Raw genomic sequence first — 22920 nt, 5'->3', positions numbered from 1 at the left:
TCAAATTCAATGAAGCAATTGTTTAATAATGAAAGAATCAGTTAATGGGCTGACCTGAGATCTCTTATATTCTTCATTTTCTAAGTCTTGGAGAGAGAGATGTGGAAAGAGCGATAGAGAGAGAGATGCGGCTCTTGGAAGATGAGGCAAACAGCAATCTTATCTATCGCAGACACTGTTATTGATTATGGGATTTGCAGCACAGGCCACATGAAAATACGTTTTTTGAAGGGTTAGAGTTTTGTCTTTGGGTTTTTCCTCGGTATCAAAGTTTGTTTAGAACCAAACCACATCGTCTGGTTGATGTTTGTGAAACTTAGAAATGTCTTTGAAGGTGTATGTGATCATTTTCAGTATGTCATGATGGTTGATACTGTATGTCTCTCTTTCTCTCTCCACCTCCTCCCTCTCACCCCCTGTCTCCCCCCGCCTCTCTCTCTCTCTCTCTACCCTCCTTCTCCCTTCCCCCTCTCCCTGTCACCCTCCACCTCCTCCCTCTCTCCCAGTCTTTAAGAACCCGGTTTGTAAGGTCTACAAGTTCCAGACGGTGGATAGTAAATGGATGCTGGTGAGAGAGCAGATGGAGGAGTGTACTCTGTCCTTCAGCATCCCCAGACAGCTCCTCCACCTCTACATCCAGGAAGACATGAGGAGGTAAGAACCCATCTAGGATCAGTTGAGCCTTTACTGAACCAATGGGAGGGACAAAGCAAAACCTGACCTTGGAACAGTATTTCATATGGGATAATGACTTGTCTTTATAAGCACAGTGATTTGTGAGAAATAAACAGCAGCTGATTGAGGATCAGGTAAGACCAAATTTAACCACTGGAGGTAGACATCAACACTGACCTCGGATCAGTACATAGGGAGAGCACAGACCTAAGATCTATTGTAACAGCCTTACTCTAAGCCTAAATCTAACCACTAGGAGGTACATTGCATTCATTTGAATAGGGGCACTATAGCTCTGGGCCTGCCTACATTAACAGGCCTATTTCAGAGATGTAAATGGTTGTTCAAGAGCTATACTTAGAGAGGATTGAATTATTCAGGTCTGTTTAACACTTCAAAAGGGGATTGTTGTACGCCTGCACACTAGTCAACCAGCAACACACACACACACAGATGTACACGTGCATACAGGCACACAGACGTTTGCACACACACACACACACACACACATGCAGAGAGGGACACAGAGAGAGAGAGAGAGAGAGAGAGAGCAAGAGAGAGATAAACACACACACCAACTCTCCCCAACACTGCGTTGTTCTGAACAAAGTCCTGGAGCTTTATCGAGCTGAGAGTGGCTTTGAGGAAGATGAAGGTACTGTGTCGCTAATTGACTCTGCTCTTAATCTTGTCAGCTAATTAGTGGTCAAAGTGGCCACAAGATGATGAGGAAAAAGGGATGTGTATTGTAACCAAAATGATTCCAGATGACGTTTGAATCCCCCAGAATGTTCCTAGTGCAGTGTTAATGGGACATTATACTCAACAGACATTCAAGTTTGTCAGATGTTTTCATACCTCAATAGTAGTCTGATGATTTTGACATCTGGAAACATCTGACAAAATTAGATTTGGGAGTTTAATGTCCCTTCTTTAACCACAGTTAACCCTCATTAACCGTCAGTTAACCCTCCCTTGGCAGGTCCAGTTTTGCCATTGTACTCAATAAAGGAAAGGTTAAGATCCTGCCAGTGAATAGATTATCCTAATCAGTTTATAAGAGAGAAGCCACTGTGATGGGTAAGAGGATCTCAGTGTTCTCTTCCCTCAGGGGCCCTATGAGCGTCTGTCAGGACAGATCGTTCCTCAACACGCCCGCCGTCCCCTAGCAATCCCTCATAATCCCCCGCCCGTCATATAGTCCCAAGCGGTCGATCTCATGGTCAGCGGCAGTATCCCAAATGACTCCCTATTCCCTTCATAGTGCCCTACGAGCCCTGGTCAAAAGTAGTGCACTTTAAAGGATAGGCTTCCATTTGGAACACATGGAGTGTCCCCATCGGCCCACTAGTTTGGAATCCCAAGTCATTAAACTAGATTAGAACATTCTCAGGCCAAGGTTTCCCTCAAGTTCTAGATTAGAACATTCTCAGACCAAGGTTTCTCTCAAGTTCTAAATTATAACATTCTCAGACCAAGGTTTCTCTCAAATTCCAAATTAGAACATTCTCAGACCAAGGTTTCTCTCAAATTCTAGATTAGAACATTCTCAGACCAAGGTTTCTCTCAAATTCCAAATTAGAACATTCTCAGACCAAGGTTTCTCTCAAATTCTAGATTAGAACATTCTCAGACCAAGGTTTCCCTCCAGTTCCCACCCTTAAAAGCTATTATTTAAGCCTTGTTATTACCTGGTCTATTGCCTCTAGACTCTAACCTCTCTTGATACTTGCAGTCTGAGTAGAACAATACTTTAAAGCTAGAGTCCTTCATTGAAAGTATAACAAAGCCTTCACCCCACCTCTGTTTAGGTAAATAGCTACGGGATGGAGAAATGTAACGACTCTTAAATTCATAGACGGAGCTATGGATGCAAGGACTGACCCTCCATATTTTGGAGGCAGGGACTGACCATAAAAATGATAGTGTTTTGAGGCTGTACAGCATTTGTTTATGTTTGCATTGGTTACAAACATTCAAGTAAAACAAGCTTATATTTGGGGTTCTGATGGTGTATGACAGTTGAACTAAGCTCATGAGGCATTTAGATGTTCTCTTGTTCAGGAATCAATGGTTACATATCGTTCATTTGTAAATTATGGCTATAGCAATTAAGGACTATTCAGAAAACGATCTCGATCCGTCACTATACAATGGGTGTGTATGACACATGTTCAAAAACACAAGTACGTTATTGAGTTTGTTTACCACACACATCAATGTATATCTATTATTCACTACCAGGTAGATAGGGAGTTTAAGAGCTTGTTTGTAATCCTCTTTAAACGATTTCAGGCGTTCTAGCTACCTCTTAGTTCTGTGTAAAAACTCAATCAGGCTTTACCCTTTTAATGATTAAGATACGCCTTTTAAGGCTGTGAAGTGACACACACACACACACACACACACACACACACACACACACACACACACACACACACACGCTGTGAAGTGGCATAGTCTCCTTCCCCGGCATCACTTTATGCTAATAGTGGCATCTTTTTTTCTCCTCTCTTCATCCCTCGTTCCCTTTGATGTTGACAGCCATGTTCCAACCTTATCAACATGCCTGTTTAATCTTTGTCCTTGTGTGTGGGTGTATAGCTCTTGTGTGGCTCTTTGTGTGTGAGTGACTGTGTGTGTGAGTGACTGTGTGTGTGAGTGACTGTGTGTGTGAGTGACTGTGTGTGTGAGTGACTGTGTGTGTGAGTGTCCCAATTATGGATGTGTGTGTGGGCGTTAAATAATATTTCCCCTTTTCTTTAATGAATTGATCTGATTGTTTCATGAATTCCGAGCTACGCCTACACTCCTTCCCCATTCAACAAGGAGGAAGTGAGCTGATCATCTTCTGCTCCTGTGAACTAAAGAGTGTCACAGCGGTCTGCCTTTGGTTGGTGGTTGATACTACGGCCTCTCTACACTACATTTCAGTAAAGCACAGTATATGGAAATCAGTAGGCTATAGTTCTCTATGTACTTGAACGTCTACAGTAAAGGAGGCAGGTTGGGATGTAAAGAAGGAGGCTTCTGTTTGTGAGTCGTCTCACGCAGGTTATATTGACCCCAGGCCCAAAGCTCTTGGTGATTAAATTGAACAGACCACTATAACACAGCATGAAATAAAGTCTCTCACATGACAGGTCTTTGCTCTTTGGAAAATGTATTCTGTACCCCTCATCTGTCCAAGTCAGTTTGAACATAACAGCTCTCTCTCTCTCTCTCTCTCTCTCTCTCTCTCTCTCTCTCTCTCTCTCTCTCTCTCTCCCATTTTCTTTCTTCTGCTTGCCTGTCTGAGGCCTCTGTCTACTTTTGCCCTCATTCCCTACTGTGCCTTGTTCTTCAAGTCTCAGTCTCTCGCTCATGTCAATCTTCCCTGCATTTGTCTCTCTCACTCTTTCTCGCTCTCCTTCATCTTCCCTACTCAGTGTCCCTCTTAAGGCCTGTGACTCATTGTCACCCCTCCCCCCGTCTATCCCTCTCTTCCCCTCTCTCTATCTCACTGGCGTAACGCAGTTTCTCTGCCCCCCCCCCCCCCCCCCCCCGCAAGGTCAGAGTTTCATTATGCAGTGTACTATCTATAGCTTTCTACCACATCTCCCTCCCTCCTTCATCTTCCCTATTCATTGTCCCTCTTAAGGCTTGTGACTCAGTCTCCCCCTACCCCCCGGCACACACACTGTTGTTCACCCACTGACCCCCAACCACCGCTGTCTGCCCAGCATCAAAATAACCTGTCTGGGCTGGCTGACGCCTCTTGATACACAAATAACAGTGGTTTAGACAGAAGAATATGGATTACACTGAATGGCTGCAATCTGCTGAAGAGCATGGGTATGGTGTTTGACAAAGTGGCTATAGCGCTGGAATCAGACGGCATCATAGAGAGAGCATCACACACACACGCACGCACCGCACGCACACACACACACACACACACACACACACACACTGCATTCTCTCATGAGCATTAGAGCCCTCTCCAAACCCAAGTGGATGGCTGGGTTAGAACAATATGTTTGATTGGAGCATCGAGGCCTCATGGAGTGGGTCTACTTTAAACCTCACTACGCCAACCCCCACGAAATGACACCTATCTGAACGTCCCCATCTCCTACTCTGCGAGAGGGCCAATATCATTATCTCTGTCAGCAGTGGTGTCGGATTACCATACAGAACAAAGAGAAATAATCATTTTTTTCTCCCTCTTCTACCCCAAACTGATACTGGAGAATATTTTTGTCCTGTTTTAAAAAGAAATCGGGTGCCTTTTGTGCGCTGACTAATTTACAAAGATGCTAATCTTCTGGTTGAAAGTGTTAAAGCTACACGGGACGGCTTTGAGTCGGGAACTTTACATGGGAACTCATCATTGTTCTCTGAGGAAATCTCCACACAATTAAGGGTGGCTGATCTTAGCTCTTAATGAGATTCCGGAATGAGATACTGAAGTTCTCTTTTTACGGAATATTCTGGAAGCGAAAAGTCGGAAGCCCACCTGGTTTGGCTAGATAAGTCCCTATTACTTATGGTAATCAAAATTAATGGGGTAGTTACTCTATTTTACATGTTTAGATATTTGTTTTGTTACTTGAAATCAGTCTATGGACAAGGACTGCAATCCACGCTGGTTTAGTTGAGCTAGCCACTGTCAAGAAATGCTAATAAGGAAACAAATACATAAATATGTAAAATCATGGAACTATCCCTTTAACTGTCTCCCATGATGTTGAATCAATGCTCCCTATGGCCGTTACCCACAACTCACCTGTGGAGCATAGCCGCACAGCGTCTTGGTCACAGAGCAATCTGTTCCACCACTAGGTCTGCCACAGAGCTTATTTACAGCAGGTCCTTACTCTCCGGGATCCTTGGGATGTCCCTACCCTATTGAAGTTGAAATTTAAAATGGTTAGGGCTAGGGTTTAGGGTAGGGACGTCCCAAGGACCCCAGATAGCACTACTTATGTTAACTACCGTAGAGAGAGGGTACACTTTAAGGTGGAAAGGGGGGTCAAGGAGAAAGGTTAACTGCACTTGGGCAGCATGGCACTATCTATCTGGCTAAGTTTACTTCTGTGCCATTCTCAATTGGGTTTCGTGAGGCGAGAGGGTGGAGGGTGGTGATACAGTGCCTTGCGAAAGTATTCGGCCCCCTTGAACTTTGCGACCTTTTGCCACATTTCAGGCTTCAAACATAAAGATAAAACTGTATTTTTTTGTGAAGAATCAACAACAAGTGGGACACAATCATGAAGTGGAACGACATTTATTGGATATTTCAAACTTTTTTAACAAATCAAAAACTGAAAAATTGGGCGTGCAAAATTATTCAGCCCCCTTAAGTTAATACTTTGTAGCGCCACCTTTTACTGCGATTACAGCTGTAAGTCGCTTGGGGTATGTCTCTATCAGTTTTGCACATCGAGAGACTGACATTTTTTCCCATTCCTCCTTGCAAAACAGCTCGAGCTCAGTGAGGTTGGATGGAGAGCATTTGTGAACAGCAGTTTTCAGTTCTTTACACAGATTCTCAATTGGATTCAGGTCTGGACTTTGACTTGGCCATTCTAACACCTGGATATGTTTATTTTTGAACCATTCCATTGTAGATTTTGCTATATGTTTTGGATCATTGTCTTGTTGGAAGACAAATCTCCGTCCCAGTCTCAGGTCTTTTGCAGACTCCATCAGGTTTTCTTCCAGAATGGTCCTGTATTTGGCTCCATCCATCTTCCCATCAATTTTAACCATCTTCCCTGTCCCTGCTGAAGAAAAGCAGGCCCAAACCATGATGCTGCCACCACCATGTTTGACAGTGGGCATGGTGTGTTCAGGGTGATGAGCTGTGTTGCTTTTACGCCAAACATAACGTTTTGCATTGTTGCCAAAAAGTTCAATTTTGGTTTCATCTGACCAGAGCACCTTCTTCCACATGTTTGGTGTGACTCCCAGGTGGCTTGTGGCAAACTTTAAACGACACTTTTTATGGATATCTTTAAGAAATGGCTTTCTTCTTGCCACTCTTCCATAAAGGCCAGATTTGTGCAATATACGACTGATTGTTGTCCTATGGACAGAGTCTCCCACCTCAGCTGTAGATCTCTGCAGTTCATCCAGAGTGATCATGGGCCTCTTGGCTGCATCTCTGATCAGTCTTCTCCTTGTATGAGCTGAAAGTTTAGAGGGACGGCCAGGTCTTGGTAGATTTGCAGTGGTCTGATACTCCTTCCATTTCAATATTATCGCTTGCACAGTGCTCCTTGGGATGTTTAAAGCTTGGGAAATCTTTTTGTATCCAAATCCAGCTTTAAACTTCTTCACAACAGTATCTCGGACCTGCCTGGTGTGTTCCTTGTTCTTCATGATGCTCTCTGCGCTTTTAACGGACCTCTGAGACTATCACAGTGTAGGTGCATTTATACGGAGACTTGATTACACACAGGTGGATTGTATTTATCATCATTAGTAATTTAGGTCAACATTGGATCATTCAGAGATCCTCATCGAACTTCTGGAGAGAGTTTGCTGCACTGAAAGTAAAGGGGCTGAATAATTTTGCACGCCCAATTCTTCAGTTTTTGATTTGTTAAAAAAGTTTGAAATATCCAATAAATGTCGTTCCACTTAATGATTGTGTCCCACTTGTTGTTGATTCTTCACAAAAAAATACAGTTTTATATCTTTATGTTTGAAGCCTGAAATGTGGCAAAAGGTCGCAAAGTTCAAGGGGGCCGAATACTTTTGCAAGGTACTGTAGATGATTTGATATGTTTGCAAATGTCTCTTAATCTCTCACAAAAACACATCATGCGAACATGTCGATCGATGATATGTTTGCAAATTAATTAGAATAGATCAATCAGTCTGATAACATATTCTTATAGTGGCTAATTGACATTTTAGTGAGTCTGATTAGCAGCACCACACTGTCTGTAGTCTGAGAAACATTGGATCCGTTGTCAAGAATAACACATCTCTATTAAAGCAAATAGCCCATCGAAACCCCCTATGTATCATTGAGATCAAGACCTTCTTTACAGTGGATAGTACAGGCACCGTGTCTCATATCACGTCGGATCACAGCCATTCAGATGGTAACTACGACCTAGCGGGCTAAGGCGGTGGCCTGGGTATCAGCTTGGACGCCTCCGGCAACGGGTGGTTATTTCCTCGGCAATTACCTCAGTTTACCTCGGGCCCCTAATGGCAACGTGTAGGGGTATTTTGGCCCTCCGGCTACACGCCTCACACGCACGCCTCTCTATGAGATGAATCCGGTTGCCGTGGCGATCGACTCCGACAAACTAGAGAAGAGGGCTAGATAGAGGGGTTCATTATTGGTTAATGGGATCTGGGTGGTAGGATGTCTCTGACTGGGAGAAGAGAAGAAGGGGTGATGTTGGTACGAGTGGATAAGTGGACAAAATGGCTTCTAGCCTGAGGGTGGGATTTGTTTCATAATGATCAGTCTATCGACTAAGCAGTGAGGCTCAGGGATGGGGTAAATGGTGTGTGTGTGTGTGTGCGCATTTGTGTGTAGGCGCCCATCTGTGTGTGTGCGTGCGTGCGTGCGTGCGTGTGTGTGTGTGTGTGTGTGTGTGTGTGTGTGTGTGTGTGTGTGTGTGTGTGTGTGTGTGTGTGTGTGTGCGTGCGTGTGTGTGTGCATGTGTGTGTGTGTGTGTGTTCCTGCATGCATCAGAGAGGTGTTAAACGGTCTGTTAATACACTCGCCACTGTGACAGTTAGGGTCATATGACTCAAACCAGAAGACAATGAACAGCATTAGTCACAGTGGAGGCAATCTAACCGTGCTATTGGCCATGAGCCAGCACAACAGCATTAGATGATGCAGGGGGTCATAGAATAGGTTCAGTCTTGCTGGATAATACTGTACGTGGTTGTGTTGAACCTGCCAAAGCAATCTTTATGAATGTCTTGATTTACAAAATACATGCATGTACTCTGTAATGATCTGTATCCTCTCAGTGACATTCCTGTATATCTCTACCCAGTAAAGACAGAACAGGGATATGCGCTCCTTCCTGGCCACTGTGCTTCTGCTTATGTCTCTGCTTGCTCGGCCGGGCTTTACAAATAAAATGTATTGATTGATTTACTGTCTCTCTCTCTGTTCTTACTCTGTCGCTCTCCTTACTTTCTCTCTCCCTTTCTGTGTCAGTGGGATATGAGTTTGATTGAACTGAGCCGACAGAGTCCGGTTGAGAAATTCCTTGTACTCCGTAACGTTCCATGTATCTCTCATTGACATTCCCTGTGGATCCCCTGTCATTCCAGGATACAGGAGCTGAGGGACCTTGGGGAATTGTCTCCCCACTGGGACAACCTGAGGAAGGAGGTGATTGGCCGTTATGGACAGGTGATAGCTGCCTACCAGGAGACCCTGGCTGAGCTCAATAAGATCACTGGTAAGACTTACTACATGCACACAGGCAAGCATGGACACACACAGAGTCACTATACGCACACACATATTTACACTATGCACACACACTGCTTCATGCCCTATACCATGCTATAATGCTCTCTACCTCTCTTAAAAGGGTAGAGGTACCCTTGGGAAGAAGCGAGCATTTCTGAAATCCCTCTCTGTGAACACCCCTGCTGAATCGTCTTATTTGGGTTTTTGTTTGGCCTTTTCTTGTTTTTGTTTACCACATTGCCAACGTTTCTGTAATTGCCGATGTTTCACGTTTCGCCCTTGTCACCAAGACAAACACATGTTCCTCCGTCTCCAGTGGACTGGGATGCAGTGGATACCTTTGTACTTATCATTGCTTGGTAAAGAGGTGGAGGCAATGACTTATCAATGGCCCGAGCACTGCCCAGATAATCCCTACCATTGTGTCCCTGACTTGTCTTAGTGCTGCTGCAAATGTACATCGAATCAAGTTTACTTAGTCACATGCCGAATACAACAGGTTCACCTTACAGTGAAATGCTTACATACAAGCCCCTAACCAACAATGCATGTTTAAAAAATACAAATAAGAATAAGAAAAGTAAGAAGTAGTTAAACCGCAGCAGTAAAATAACAATAGCGAGACTATATACAGGGGGTACCTGTAGAGAGTCAATGTGCGGGGGCACCGGTTAGTCAAGGTATGTACATGTAGCAGCGGCGCAAATGAGAGGGGGGGGGGGGGGGGGGGCAATGCAAATAGTCTATGTAACTATTTGATTAGATGTTCAGGAGTCTCATGGTTTGGGGGTAGAAGCTGTTTAGAAGCCTCTTGGTCCTAGACTTGGTGCTCCGGTACTGCTTGCCGTGCGGTAGCAGAGGGAACAGTCTGTGACTTGGGTGGCTGGAGTCTTTTACAATTTGTAGGGCCTTCCTCTGGTATAGAGGACCTGGATGGCAGGAAGTTTGGCCCCAGTGATGTACTGAGCTGTACGCACTACCCTCTGTAGTGCCTTGCGGTCGGAGGCCAAGCAGTTGCCATACCAGGAAGTGACATAACCAGTCAGGATGCTCTCGATGGTGCAGCTGTAGAACCTTTTGAGGATCTGAGGACTCATGGCAAATCTTTTCAGTCTCCTGAGGGGGAATAGGTTTTGTCGAATGAGAATGGGGGTGTGCTCGGTCCTCCTTTTCCTGTAGTCCACAATCATCTCCTTTGTCTTGATCATGTTGACGGGGAGGTTGTTGTCCTGGCACCACACAGCCAGGTCTCTGAGCTCCTCCCTATAGACTTTCTCGTCGTTGATCAGGCCTACCACTGTTGTGTCATCTGCAAATGATGGTGTTGGAGTCGTGCCTGGCTGTGCAGTCATGAGTGAACAGGGAGTGAGCACGCATCCTTGAGGGGCCCCTATGTTGACGATCAGCGTAGCAAATGTGTTGTTACCTACCCTTACCACCTGGGGGCGGCCTGTCAGGAAGTCCAGGATCCAGTTGCAGAGGGAGGTGTTTAGTCACAGTGTCCTTAGCTTATTGAGGGTACTACGGTGTTGAACCTTGAGCTGTAGTCAATGAATAGCATTCTCACATACAGTAGGTGTTCCTTTTGTCCAGGTGGGAGCAGGCAGTGTGAGGTGCAATAGAGATTGCATCTTCTGTGGATCTATTAGGGCAGTATGCAAATTGGAGTGGGTCTAGGGTTTCTGAGATAATGGTGTTGATGTAAGCCATGACCAGCCTTTCAAAGCTACAGACGTGAGTGCTACGGGTCGGTAGTCATTTAGGCAGGTTACCTTAGTGTAAGGGTAGGAATCACGGCCTGGATTCGAACCAGGTACTATAGTGACACCTCTTGCACTGAGGTACAGTGCCTTAGACCGCTGCACCACTCGGGAGTATAAGAGATCATACCAGAGGTTTTGTAGTGATTCCTATGTTGAAGATGAAAATAATATTTGCTGGTCTTTGGTGTGTAATGCAGCCAGACACTACACTTTTATGAAATTGCTTATTCCAGTTACTAATAAGCGTGCACCCAGCCCTATATAAAACAGAACAACATATTTTATATACAGACAGTCAATGTCACATATCAAGATGAACTCATCTGACTAATGTTTGAATAATTGATACGTGTCGATTAGATCCAGAATTTAATCCGGGGTAAAAAATGACACTGGGTGAGGACTGAGGCCTTGGGGACCGATGACCACCTCGAGTCACCTTTGTTTCTTCTTTACGACTTCCCTTCATCCTGGAGAGCAGAAAACACACTCTCCAGTGTTTCTGTCTTCTGCTGCATTAGTTTCCATAGCAACAAAGTTTCTACAAGGGTTAAGGGGGATAATGAAGAATTACGTGATAATCATTTTGTTGACAAGGGGAAGCTGATTGAGTGCTACTCTGTGTGTGTGTGTGTGTGCGTGCGGGGGGGAGGGGGGGGGGGGGGGGCTTCATCTGATATTGATAGGGTTTACACGCTTATCCTGCTGATTCATACTGACAAGATGCAGAACAAAACTTAGACACTCTATCTGTTTGGCTGAATCACACACACACACACACACACACGCACACACACACACACACACACACACACACACACACACACACACACACACACACACACACACACCCACCTACATACATCCACTCTGTTGCACAAAATGACAGATATTATTTGGCACTATCAAATTATCTATATCTGTCCTCGACCAAATTCAATAGACTTCCACAACACGATACTTGATGGGTCACAGCGCGAGCCATAACAACTCTCTCTCAATTTCTCTCTCTTTCTCTCACTCTATCCCTCCCCCATCCCTCTATCGACCCTCTATCCCAGCTTCCTTGGGTCCCAGCGGCCATAGTATCCTGATGGAGGGATAGATTTTTTCTCCCACACCTCTCATTCCATAATGAGATATTTGTCAAGGTGTTTTTTCCCTGCGAACCTCTGATGAGTGACGATGGCCACACACACACACACACACACACACACACACACACACACACACACACACACACACACACACACACACACACACACCATCTAGTAAGTAGAGGGCAAATCGGCGTGGGTTGAGATGCTTCATGACAGCTCTCCCTGCATGGCCAGATGCTGCATTGTGTGATGATCAAGTTAGCTGGTAGCCGTTGGACACCGTGCAGCAGAAGAGGCGGCCCTCGCAGCCTATAATCCAGCACCGCATTAAGTCGGCGCAGTGACAGACAACGCTAAACGAGCCGGGCAGAGAAGGCAGCAAGCAGGTTAAGTATTGATACCTAATGTGATTAAAGGAAAGGTGAGGAGTGGGAGGATAGAGAGATGTAAGAAAGATGGAGAGAGAAAGAGGTGTGTATGTGGTGGCTAGTTGCAATGTTACAAGTGAGAGGGTGAGAAAGTGGGGGAGAGGGAAAGTGAGATTGAAGAGGAGGAGGGAGGATGGACGCACTGCGTTGTGTACCAGTGGTCTGTGGGGGTTTAAGGAGGATGGACGCACTGCGTTGTGTACCAATAGTCTGTAAGGGTTTGAGGAGGATGGACGCACTGCGTTGTGTACCAATAGTCTGTGGGGGTTTGAGGAGGATGGACGCACTGCGTTGTGTACCAATAGTCTGTAAGGGTTTGAGGAGGATGGACGCACTGCGTTGTGTACCAATAGTCTGTAAGGGTTTGAGGAGGATGGACGCACTGCGTTGTGTACCAATAGTCTGTGGGGGTTTGAGGAGGATGGACGCACTGCGTTGTGTACCAGTAGCCTGTCGGGGGTTTGAGGAGGATGGACGCACTGCGTTGTGTACCAATAGTCTGTAAGGGTTTGAGGAGGATGGACGCACTGCGTTGTGTACCAATAGTCTGTGGGGGTTTGAGGAGGATGGACGCACTGCGTTGTGTACCAATAGTCTGTGGGGGTTTGAGGAGGATGGATGCACTACGTTGTGTACCAGTAGCCTGTGGGGGGTTTGAGGAGGATGGACGCACTGCGTTGTGTACCAGTAGCCTGTCGGGGGTTTGAGGAGGATGGACGCACTGCGTTGTGTACCAATAGTCTGTGGGGGTTTGAGGAGGATGGACGCACTGCGTTGTGTACCAATAGTCTGTAAGGGTTTGAGGAGGATGGACGCACTGCGTTGTGTACCAATAGTCTGTGGGGGTTTGAGGAGGATGGACGCACTGCGTTGTGTACCAATAGTCTGTGGGGGTTTGAGGAGGATGGACGCACTGCGTTGTGTACCAATAGTCTGTAAGGGTTTGAGGAGGATGGACGCACTGCGTTGTGTACCAATAGTCTGTGGGGGTTTGAGGAGGATGGACGCACTGCGTTGTGTACCAATAGTCTGTGGGGGTTTGAGGAGGATGGACGCACTACGTTGTGTACCAATAGTCTGTGGGGGTTTGAGGAGGATGGACGCACTGCGTTGTGTACCAATAGTCTGTGGGGGTTTGAGGAGGATGGATGCACTGCGTTGTGTACCAGTAGTCTGTGGGGGTTTAAGGAGGATGGACGCACTGCGTTGTGTACCAATAGTCTGTGGGGGTTTGAGGAGGATGGATGCACTGCGTTGTGTACCAGTAGTCTGTGGGGGGTTTGAGGAGGATGGATGCACTACGTTGTGTACCAGTAGCCTGTGGGGGGTTTGAGGAGGATGGACGCACTGCGTTGTGTACCAGTAGTCTGTCGGGGGTTTGAGGAGGATGGACGCACTGCGTTGTGTACCAATAGTCTGTAAGGGTTTGAGGAGGATGGACGCACTGCGTTGTGTACCAGTAGCCTGTCGGGGGTTTGAGGAGGATGGACGCACTGCGTTGTGTACCAATAGTCTGTGGGGGTTTGAGGAGGATGGACGCACTGCGTTGTGTACCAATAGTCTGTAAGGGTTTGAGGAGGATGGACGCACTGCGTTGTGTACCAATAGTCTGTGGGGGTTTGAGGAGGATGGACGCACTGCGTTGTGTACCAATAGTCTGTGGGGGTTTGAGGAGGATGGACGCACTACGTTGTGTGCCAGTAGCCTGTGGGGGTTTGAGGAGGATGGACGCACTACGTTGTGTACCAGTAGCCTGTGGGGGTTTGAGGAGGATGGACTCACTGCGTTGTGTACCAGTAGCCTGTGGGGGGTTTGAGGAGGATGGACGCACTACGTTGTGTACCAATAGTCTGTGGGGGTTTGAGGAGGATGGACGCACTGCGTTGTGTACCAATAGTCTGTGGGGGTTTGAGGAGGATGGACGCACTACGTTGTGTGCCAGTAGCCTGTGGGGGTTTGAGGAGGATGGACGCACTACGTTGTGTACCAGTAGCCTGTGGGGGTTTGAGGAGGATGGACTCACTGCGTTGTGTGCCAGTAGTCTGTGGGGATTTGTGCCTGTAGTCTGGGGGGTGGGGTTTGAGTGAATAAATCCTCTTCCACAGTTTCAAAAACAAAACGGGTGTTTTCCTTTTATTCATACTTATTAAGCTGGAATGACCCCAGCATACTTCAGATGCTCTAATAATTCATTCATTCATCATCTCTCCCACTCCTATTGTTTGCCGGCCGGCGAATTAGAAGCTTGGTTAAATCCGTTAGTGAATGTTTGTTGGCCTTCCTACGCCATCGGTCAGCTACAGTGAAGACCCGTCTGTCACTCGCTCTTCAACCATGGTGACGGCCTAAGAGCAAAGTCCCCCTTCTAGACTAAATAGTCTTGTTGTATTGTTACAGAGGCGCCTGAGGGATGAAGTAGTGTGTGAGCTGTGTCGCCAGTGTGTGAGCCACTGTAGTCCTGTATATTGTAGACAGTCTACAGACACCACCAGTGTGTTTCCAGTTCCTCCACTGTGGGAGCTCTAAGTTGCCTGCTATTTTAATGAAAGGAAATCCTCGGATACACTCTGAGAGAATTCCCTGAGCCACCCCAAAAAATGTATCCCTGTCTGCACCGCACAAGAGGAGTGGAGGGAGAATAGGAAAAATGTTAAATGCACAAATCAGTCCCAGCATCAATCTGAACCCCGGCCTCCCGTCCCGGCGGTGGTTATTTGGGAGTCTTGTTTGCTGTGCCAAGTGTGTCCTGAGGCGGCTTGAGCCTGTGAACGCTGACGCTTTCGCTGTGTTCCTCTGCTTTCCTCAGCACCAGCCCCCCCCCCACTGTTAAGCTTCTTTAAAGTCTATGCTGCTAGCTAGCTACCGGGCCTGATTGGATGCTGCTGCTGCTACTACTGCTACATATTGGCTTTTTCATTTGGAAGGATGTGTGATACTGCATTGGAAAAGGTTTTTGAACTCTCCAGATGGTTGAAATGGCCCTAATCAAAGACGATATTGACTATGTTCATGGATGGATTGGTACAGGAAGGAGAAGGTACTTTCTGCCACCATCTGTAATCGTTAGTGGATTGAACAACCGTTTCTGAAGTTAGCGATCCAAAGGCACCCCATAATGTGTCTCCAGGCTGACAGAGACAGATCCTGCATCCCACTGCTGGCTTGCCTCTGAAGCTAAGCATGGTTGGTCCTGGATGGGAGACCAGATGCTGCTGGGAGTGGTGTTGGAGTGCCAGTAAGAGGCACTCTTTCCTTTGGTCCCCCCAAAAATATCCCAATGCCCCAGGGCAGTGATTGGGGACATTGCCTTATGTAAGGTGCTGTCTTTCGGATGGGATGTTAAGCAGGTGTCCTGTCTCTCTGTGATCGCTAAAGATCCCATGGTGTTAACCCCGGTGTCCTGGCTAAATTCCCAATCTGTCCCTCATACCATCATGGCCACATAATCATCCCCAGCTTCCAATTGGCTCATTCATCCCCTCTCCTCTCCCCTGTAGCTATTCTCCAGGTCGTTGCTGTAAATGAGAATGTGTTCACAGTCAACTTACCTGGTAAGATCAGGGTTAAATCAGAGTGAGAGAGTCCCTCCACTCCAACCCCCTCCACTTTGGCCAGCCAGCTGTGTGTGGGTCAGTATCCTGGCTCCCTCCTGTCACACAGACTGACCACCTGGGCAAACAGATGGGAATTTGATACGGCTAATTCGTCTAACTTGCACCGATCGCTAGCTCGATTAGCCCCCGTCCCCAGTGCACACAGTTGACAGAGTGACTGACGGCAGCCCACTGAGCTGAAGTGATGGCAAGGCCCCTGGCAGACTTTAGCATTAGCCGTAAGAGATCGCTCAACCTAGCACAGCTGGGAGAGGCCATAGGGCATGTTTAGCTAAATGCTACAGATGAATATGTGACGTCAGAAACAAGAATATAAAGATGGCTGCCAAACTAGGAGCTTTTGAAGGGTGGTGATACAGATATTAAACGAATAGCCGGATATAATTTGGGTATTTGGCCATCACACATGGCAAAGGAATGAAACAGACTTGAACCCTAGCTAGCATTCCATGTAGGGCCTGTACAAAAATGTACAGTCAATAATCTGGAGCCTGTGTGGACATCTGTAAGTAAGCAGCTGGAGACCAGATGTGCTAGCATCAGGCTAGCATGTTGTAAGTGTAGCCAACTGGAAGAGCAGTTAAATGTTTCATGGGTGGTAGTGGGGACACGTGTGGTGTCCTCGACAGCACACTGACTCCTGCACGTGCAAACGCTCACTGGGTCCTCCTAACGCTGGGTGGGATGGGGAAATGGGATGCAAAATATATATCCACAGGGAAAAGCACAAGCAGGATATCTAAATAAATGAAATTACTGAGCCTATAACTTTGGTATCCTGCGTGTGCTTTTCCCTGTGGATACATATTTGGAATTAGCACCGCAAACATCTACTTGGAACAGTTTATTATAGTCTTGGCTGAAAGGACATTTGTATAAAATGGGATTCCAACATTATGTTGACAAATGGGATGTATAGACCTCTCTGCTCAAATGGAATATACAGGACAAGGGTATATGCACCCAGTCCTTATGCAGACACATCAACATGTTTTTTTCCCCCATGTTTGGATGTCTGATTGATTGTTTGAGTTGCGTGGAATTTCTCAAAGCTGGAAACACAGAGTTCTGATCGAATCGAGAGAAAAGCCAATTAAACATTTTTGATGTGGAACTAATTTGGAAGAGAACTTCAAATGTTTGTTTGAGGAGAATACGATTTTCCCTCGTGTGTGCGTGTATGTGTGTGTGTACCTGTTTTTACCCTACCTTTATCTTGACTCACACAAATACCCTCTCCTTCAGCAAACACCGCAGAATGTCAGATAGCCTGCGTTGTTTGACTGTTCTTAAAAGCTTAGCCCTATTTCAAAGAAAGTTTTCCTACTCTATTTACATATTTAGGATTTACGCTACCGGCGTGGAGCGTCAGATAGTGTTTTTCATCTTCAGCATAAGCCTGTGCTTTATCTTTTGGGGGTACCGTTTTAATTGGAAGTTTGGTACAAAGCAAGTGGTGCAAAAGAGGATCAAATCCTATGCTTAGAGGATTACACTGTACATTAGTGGATGCATTGGAAGGCCTGATCTGAAATTGAGCTGGTTTTGAAATGCGGAGAAGTCTCTGGTATCTGTGATATATATTTCTAAGTATCTTGCATTGGAAGGTAAATCCAGGCTTTAAAGTGATTTTACAGTAGCTATGCGTAACGTGTCCATTAGAAGATATAGGTGTTTGCAGGTTTGTAATAGCTGTATTTTTAAAAGGTATATATTTCTGTCTGTGCTGACATGTGAGGGTCATAACTGGAGCTACAAGCTCAGCCAGATAAGAAGCTCAGGCTAGTAATGAACTGGGGTGTAATCATTTGTCCAAACAAATGGTTTTATTGGACAAATTCAGGTGGGTCCTTCCCCATTTCGTTCCGTTTGCGTCCGTTTAAGAAAAGCTTTGCAACAGAATCGGCGTAATGAATACACTCCTGTGTCCAGACGAAACAGTTCTGTACTCAAGGGTGTGACTCCTTAAGGATTGGTGGCATGCAGCCGATAGGCTTCTGTGTTTGGTCTATGAGTTTGATAACATGATCTTGTAATCTATGACATTGAAGATGAAGATGCTGAATTTGATGCAGTGGCGCTTTAAAGTTGAGCTAATAGTGTGGATTTGAGAGAGACCACTAAGCGTTGCAAGACCAGATGGGAGGGAGTGCTGGATGTCACTGGGCTCTACTATGAGGCCTTTTGCCTGACGTGGAAAGCCTCTTTCAGGTATAAGTATCTTAATGGCTTGCAATGTGTCCAATACTGACACATCTTTTCTTCTCTATCTTTTCCAGGTCCGTCGTTCAAGCCGAGCTGCAGCAAGGCCCAGAGGTATCTAGAGTTCATCCCTATCAACCTGCACACCCAGAGGATGAGGGTGACGTGTCCCAGACAAACAGGTGTGTGTCCAAATGGACCTATAAAGCATATGGGTTGTATTCATTAGGCACCAAAAACGGATTCAAACAGGGAAGGACTAGCTGGACTTGTCCAATAAGAAATGTACATTTTAGTTTTCAGGGTTATGGTGTGCCCTAATGAATATAACCCTGACTATTACAACTTCACGGGGGTTTTCCAGCTGCTGGGAATGAGCACTGGGGTCTTGAACGTCACCTACAGCCGTTGCAGTTCAAGAGTTCACGTCCTTTGCTCTACTTCTTCTCTTGTCAGGAGAGCGCACAAGGCGCGGATCAGAGGCATCTGGGGTGCTGACAGGTGCACATTAACTCTGACAGACAGACCGACCGGCAGACAATGGTCTAACGAAGCCCTACGCGTTTGGCCCTGAGAGGGAATACACAGAATAGCCTGCCTTAGAGCTTCCATCTCCCTCTACAACCAACCCCAATACTCACCTCTCTAGTTCGGCCCTAGACTTGTCAAGATGCATTATGGCCGCTGACACGCTTCTACACGCTAGCTCTGGGATGCGCTCAGTAACTGCAAACGTGCTAGCTCTTGGGGAATGTTCCTCAGTTTCGAGTTGTCTCAGCGTTTGATTGATTGTAAAGTTGAAGGCTAGACAAGCCTTGACACAGATCTCGACTACTCAGCACATCAGGGACATACAATAAGGAGAATAAGGGGAATGGAGCTGTTAGCGAAAACCACGACCACTGACTGACTGGTCAAAAAGAAGGGTTAGTCAGAAGTCTACCACCCTTGAGAAAGAGGGAGAATGTGTTGAAAGAGATCGTTCCTGGTTCAGTTCAGCTTGGTCTCTGTTGCCAAGTTTCCAGAAGACACAATAGCTCTTGAAACACATGGTGATGCATTGTTTGTTGATAAAATGGCTTCCACAGAGTCTAGTCTGGTCACTCCCTCGGGCAGTTGTTTCCTTTGGGGTGAAAAACGATTTGACTTTGTCCATCCATGTAAATGACCTCAACGTCCTTTCTATTAGTCACCTAGTTTTCTGTGCTTGTCAGGAATTATAGTCGTATTTCCTCTAGTTTGGTCTTTCTTTCCTCCCAAACCAAACCAAACCATGCATAGCTTTTGCATTTGGATTTGCGTTCCACTATTGATCATGTAGTGAGTGAATGAGAGAAGGTGACGATACTAGCGACTGGCTGGCGTGGGAGCACAGTATGATGACTCAGTCACCATTTACGGCATTGTTTGAACGACAGACCATCTAGGGGCGATCACATCTGTGGCCATCTCGAGGAAGAGACATTCCCACAGATGTCCTAGGGTCACTGAAGCCAGGAGAGGTGTAAAGACAGATGAGACTTGAATCGACTAAATTCATGTTTGGATTGTTTCAAGAGTTCAGGAAGAGCTACAGTTTCAGTCGTCAGCGTATGGATTCATTGCTACAGAGAAACTGTCGTTCTGTTCATCGGGCGGCGGATAGTTCAAAGAAGAGCAACACAGGTGTGCTCTTATCATACGGTGTTGAGGTGTGGTGATTAGATCCGAGAATGTGTGGGTTTTCATGTCTTTGTTGTACTGTTTTGGGCTATCAAAGTGAAGTTAATTAGACAATAGGAGATACAGGGAATTGGCGCTCTTGGAAGAATAAAAGTTGAGTTTTAACTTAGATCATGGAGTCATTGGTTAACCTGATATACATTGGTACTGTCGTGGTGAATATTCTATGCTGTTAAGACTTATTGTTAAACGGATATTTTGTATCCTTTTAATCGTGAAGATTTCTGGTGTGTGTCATTTGCAAATTGCATTCTTATTGCGTAACTGTAATAAATGTGATTACTTTTAAATGGATACGAACCGCAGTCCTCACATTTTTGAGTAATTTTCCTTGAATTATTATTTGGTGAAATGTTTAATGGTAAATGTTATTCACAATAGTCATAGCATAAATGCTTGGTCTAACTCTACTTAATGCTAAGCCATTGATTGCAAGATATTAGCACCTTGTTCCTCAGCCTCTCAATAATTGCAGAGAAAGGAAACAGTGTTATAAACTCCATTTGGGCTATGTATAAGGGACATTTTATCTCCCTTAACCCATTCCCATGTCCTGTTTAAGTATGAATTATTCAAATGTATCTCACCGGCCCGCAATAATTTCTCCTCCCAGGGAGAGAAAGACAGTCGATTTATGGGGGCGGAGGGGGGACACACTAGGAAATCAGCTAGAGCAAATTGGCCCGTGTGACTGATGTTGTCGGCTCACCATTGTATTTCATTGTGTCGCTGTATGTTGTGAGGTAGTAGCCAATTAAGGGGAGCTGGGAAGTTTGAGAACCCAGGGGCTGAGCAGGGAGAGGTGGGGGACAATGGGGGACAATGGGGGCCATGTCGGCGACCATGGGATCATTAAGACGGAAGCGTGGGGCGAGTGCCAACCAATACCCTTCCCAACCTTCGCATTCAGAGCAGCTCTGTCAGTAATGCTGTCAACGGGACTTCTCAAACAGGACTTTCTGTGGCGGCTGGCTGGTCTGCCGTCCCAGAGGCCGTTCGTTAGCTGTCCTCCACCGCACTAAACCACCACAATGGAGGATTCACGCACGCACGCACACACACACACACACACACACACACACACACACACACACACACACACACACACCTACCTTCTGAGGAAAGAAAGTTGATATAAGTCTCATGTTTGTCTTTTTCTCAAACCCTCCCCTCCTTCTTGACCCCCCCCCTTCTTCATGTTCCCATCCCTTCCTCTCTACTTGGTGTATTGTACTGTACAACACAGTTCCCGCTAACCCCAGGCGGGACACCTTCTTGCCTCCCCAGATGCATTCTATGACGTGATCACAGTGGGGGCTCCAGCGGCCCACTTCCAGGGCTTTAAGGGCGGAGGGCTGCAGCGACTACTGAGCAGACATGAGGCAGAGAAGAAGAGGTGAGACAGCCTCATTATACAACACATACCATGCAGCAGAGACAGGGCTGCCTTGGAAAATAGATTAATACCTGTCTTTGTCCAAAAAGGCACCATATTCCATGTATAGTACAGTGCACTACTTTTGGCCTGGGTATAGGGTGCCATTTTGGATTGGCCCACTTTAAGGTGGAGAGGTATAGGATACTAACAGAGAAGGATGGATGTAAGTCTGTCTCTGACTGGATTTCATGTGAGGCTTGTTCTGCTAACGACAGGTGAATGTAGCAGGGCCAGCATTGGTAGTGACAGATTCATTTGGTCCTGACATCAGGATTTGATTTGTGCAAGTAGGACTAGGCTACGCAGTACTGTTAGTGACAGCTGAGCTGGGAGGTTTGACTCAATTGGGATCTGCTCTGTTTGCCACTGACGGCTATATTTGACTGGAGGGGCGTAGGCCCTAATGCCGATGAGACTGTTGACTGACTCAGGCTTTTTGTATTTACTCACCGGCTTCTCTCTCTGTGCGGTGGCCATTTTGGATCTTCCAGGTCCCTTCGCAATAACCCTGAGTCGTCCTTATTGACACTCCGAGAGACTGTGATTGAATTGTGTCTGTTTGATTCAATTACCTAGCGCCCATCGCGGGCTGTGGCTGTGTGCATGATGTAGAGTCTCTCTCTCTGACGGAGAAGACATGTCTAATTGGTATGTTCTCATTGAGTGGGGCCGTCACAGGCCTGACAAACACCCCGATGGGGGTAATATAGTGATGTAGGTGAACTGAGAACAGTGACAGTACAGTAACAGTCCCAACCACCATCCCCCATAGCTATTCATAAAGCGTCTCATAGTAAGAAGTGCTGATCTAGGATCAGGCCCTCCCTCGTCCATTTCATCAAATTCGATATTATGTCAAATGCTAAACTGATCCTAGATCAGCACTCCCACTCTGAGACGTTTTAAGAATACAGCTTGGCCCTGGGGTCGTTAATCAAGATGGCCGCCTTAATGTCCTCCGATCTGAGATCAGCGTTTTGTATCTTGTCGACGTTTGCCCTTCCCATGCTGTAAGATGGAGGGGGGTTGTCATGGGTTCAACATGTGCCCACTTGAGTGATGCCTGAGGAAATGAGAAGTGATTTTCCCCAAAGCTTCTCTGTCGAGTGCCGAGTCATTATGGACCATGTCAGCGCCAATTAGTTACACTGAGTTTAGAGCTCAACAAAGAAGAGGAGATGGAGAGAAAGAAAGAAAGAGAGAGAAAGAAAGAATGAAACCGAGAGAAAAGAAGTTTGAAGAAAAATAAGTTAGAGCATTTTTTTATGAACTGCACAAGCGAATTTGCCCAGTAGTCAACGCTTATCTGCTAGCAAACACTACAATAAGAGTTAGCATATTTTGGGACGAAGAGAGTCCACTGAAGTAAAATCAATTGCTTTGAAAGAGAGATTAGACTGGGCAAGGAAGGAGTACCCAGGGATACTTTTTTTTGTCTCTTAGCTAACTGTAGCTTATATTTTTCAATTTTCCGCCTAGCTAACCGAGGAACGGTTAGGGGGGACAAGCCCCGTCTCATGTCTGACCCGGAATCC

General features: G+C 46.1%; 1 protein-coding gene across 13 annotated transcripts in view; it reads left to right on the top strand.

The window, feature by feature from the left end:
- The window catches only part of LOC110498640 (type II inositol 3,4-bisphosphate 4-phosphatase), a 355960-nt gene that overhangs the window by 288286 nt on the left and 44754 nt on the right, over window positions 1–22920 (top strand). For all 13 annotated transcript variants that reach the window (XR_005037659.1, XM_036954244.1, XM_036954242.1 and 10 more), the window contains 4 exons: window positions 507–654; window positions 8974–9104; window positions 18303–18407; window positions 21235–21343. Coding sequence is in view for 12 of the 13 variants with exons in the window: in XM_036954244.1 (XP_036810139.1) it covers window positions 507–654; window positions 8974–9104; window positions 18303–18407; window positions 21235–21343 (493 nt within the window). In the remaining variant the exon portion in view is untranslated. The remainder of the gene's footprint in view (window positions 1–506; window positions 655–8973; window positions 9105–18302; window positions 18408–21234; window positions 21344–22920) is intronic.

Source organism: Oncorhynchus mykiss, chromosome 19 (genome assembly GCF_013265735.2).
Source record: "Oncorhynchus mykiss isolate Arlee chromosome 19, USDA_OmykA_1.1, whole genome shotgun sequence".
Classification (NCBI taxonomy): domain Eukaryota; kingdom Metazoa; phylum Chordata; class Actinopteri; order Salmoniformes; family Salmonidae; genus Oncorhynchus; species Oncorhynchus mykiss.
The sequence above is the reverse complement of the archived record's forward strand: the minus strand, read 5'-3'. Positions and strand labels throughout refer to the sequence as shown.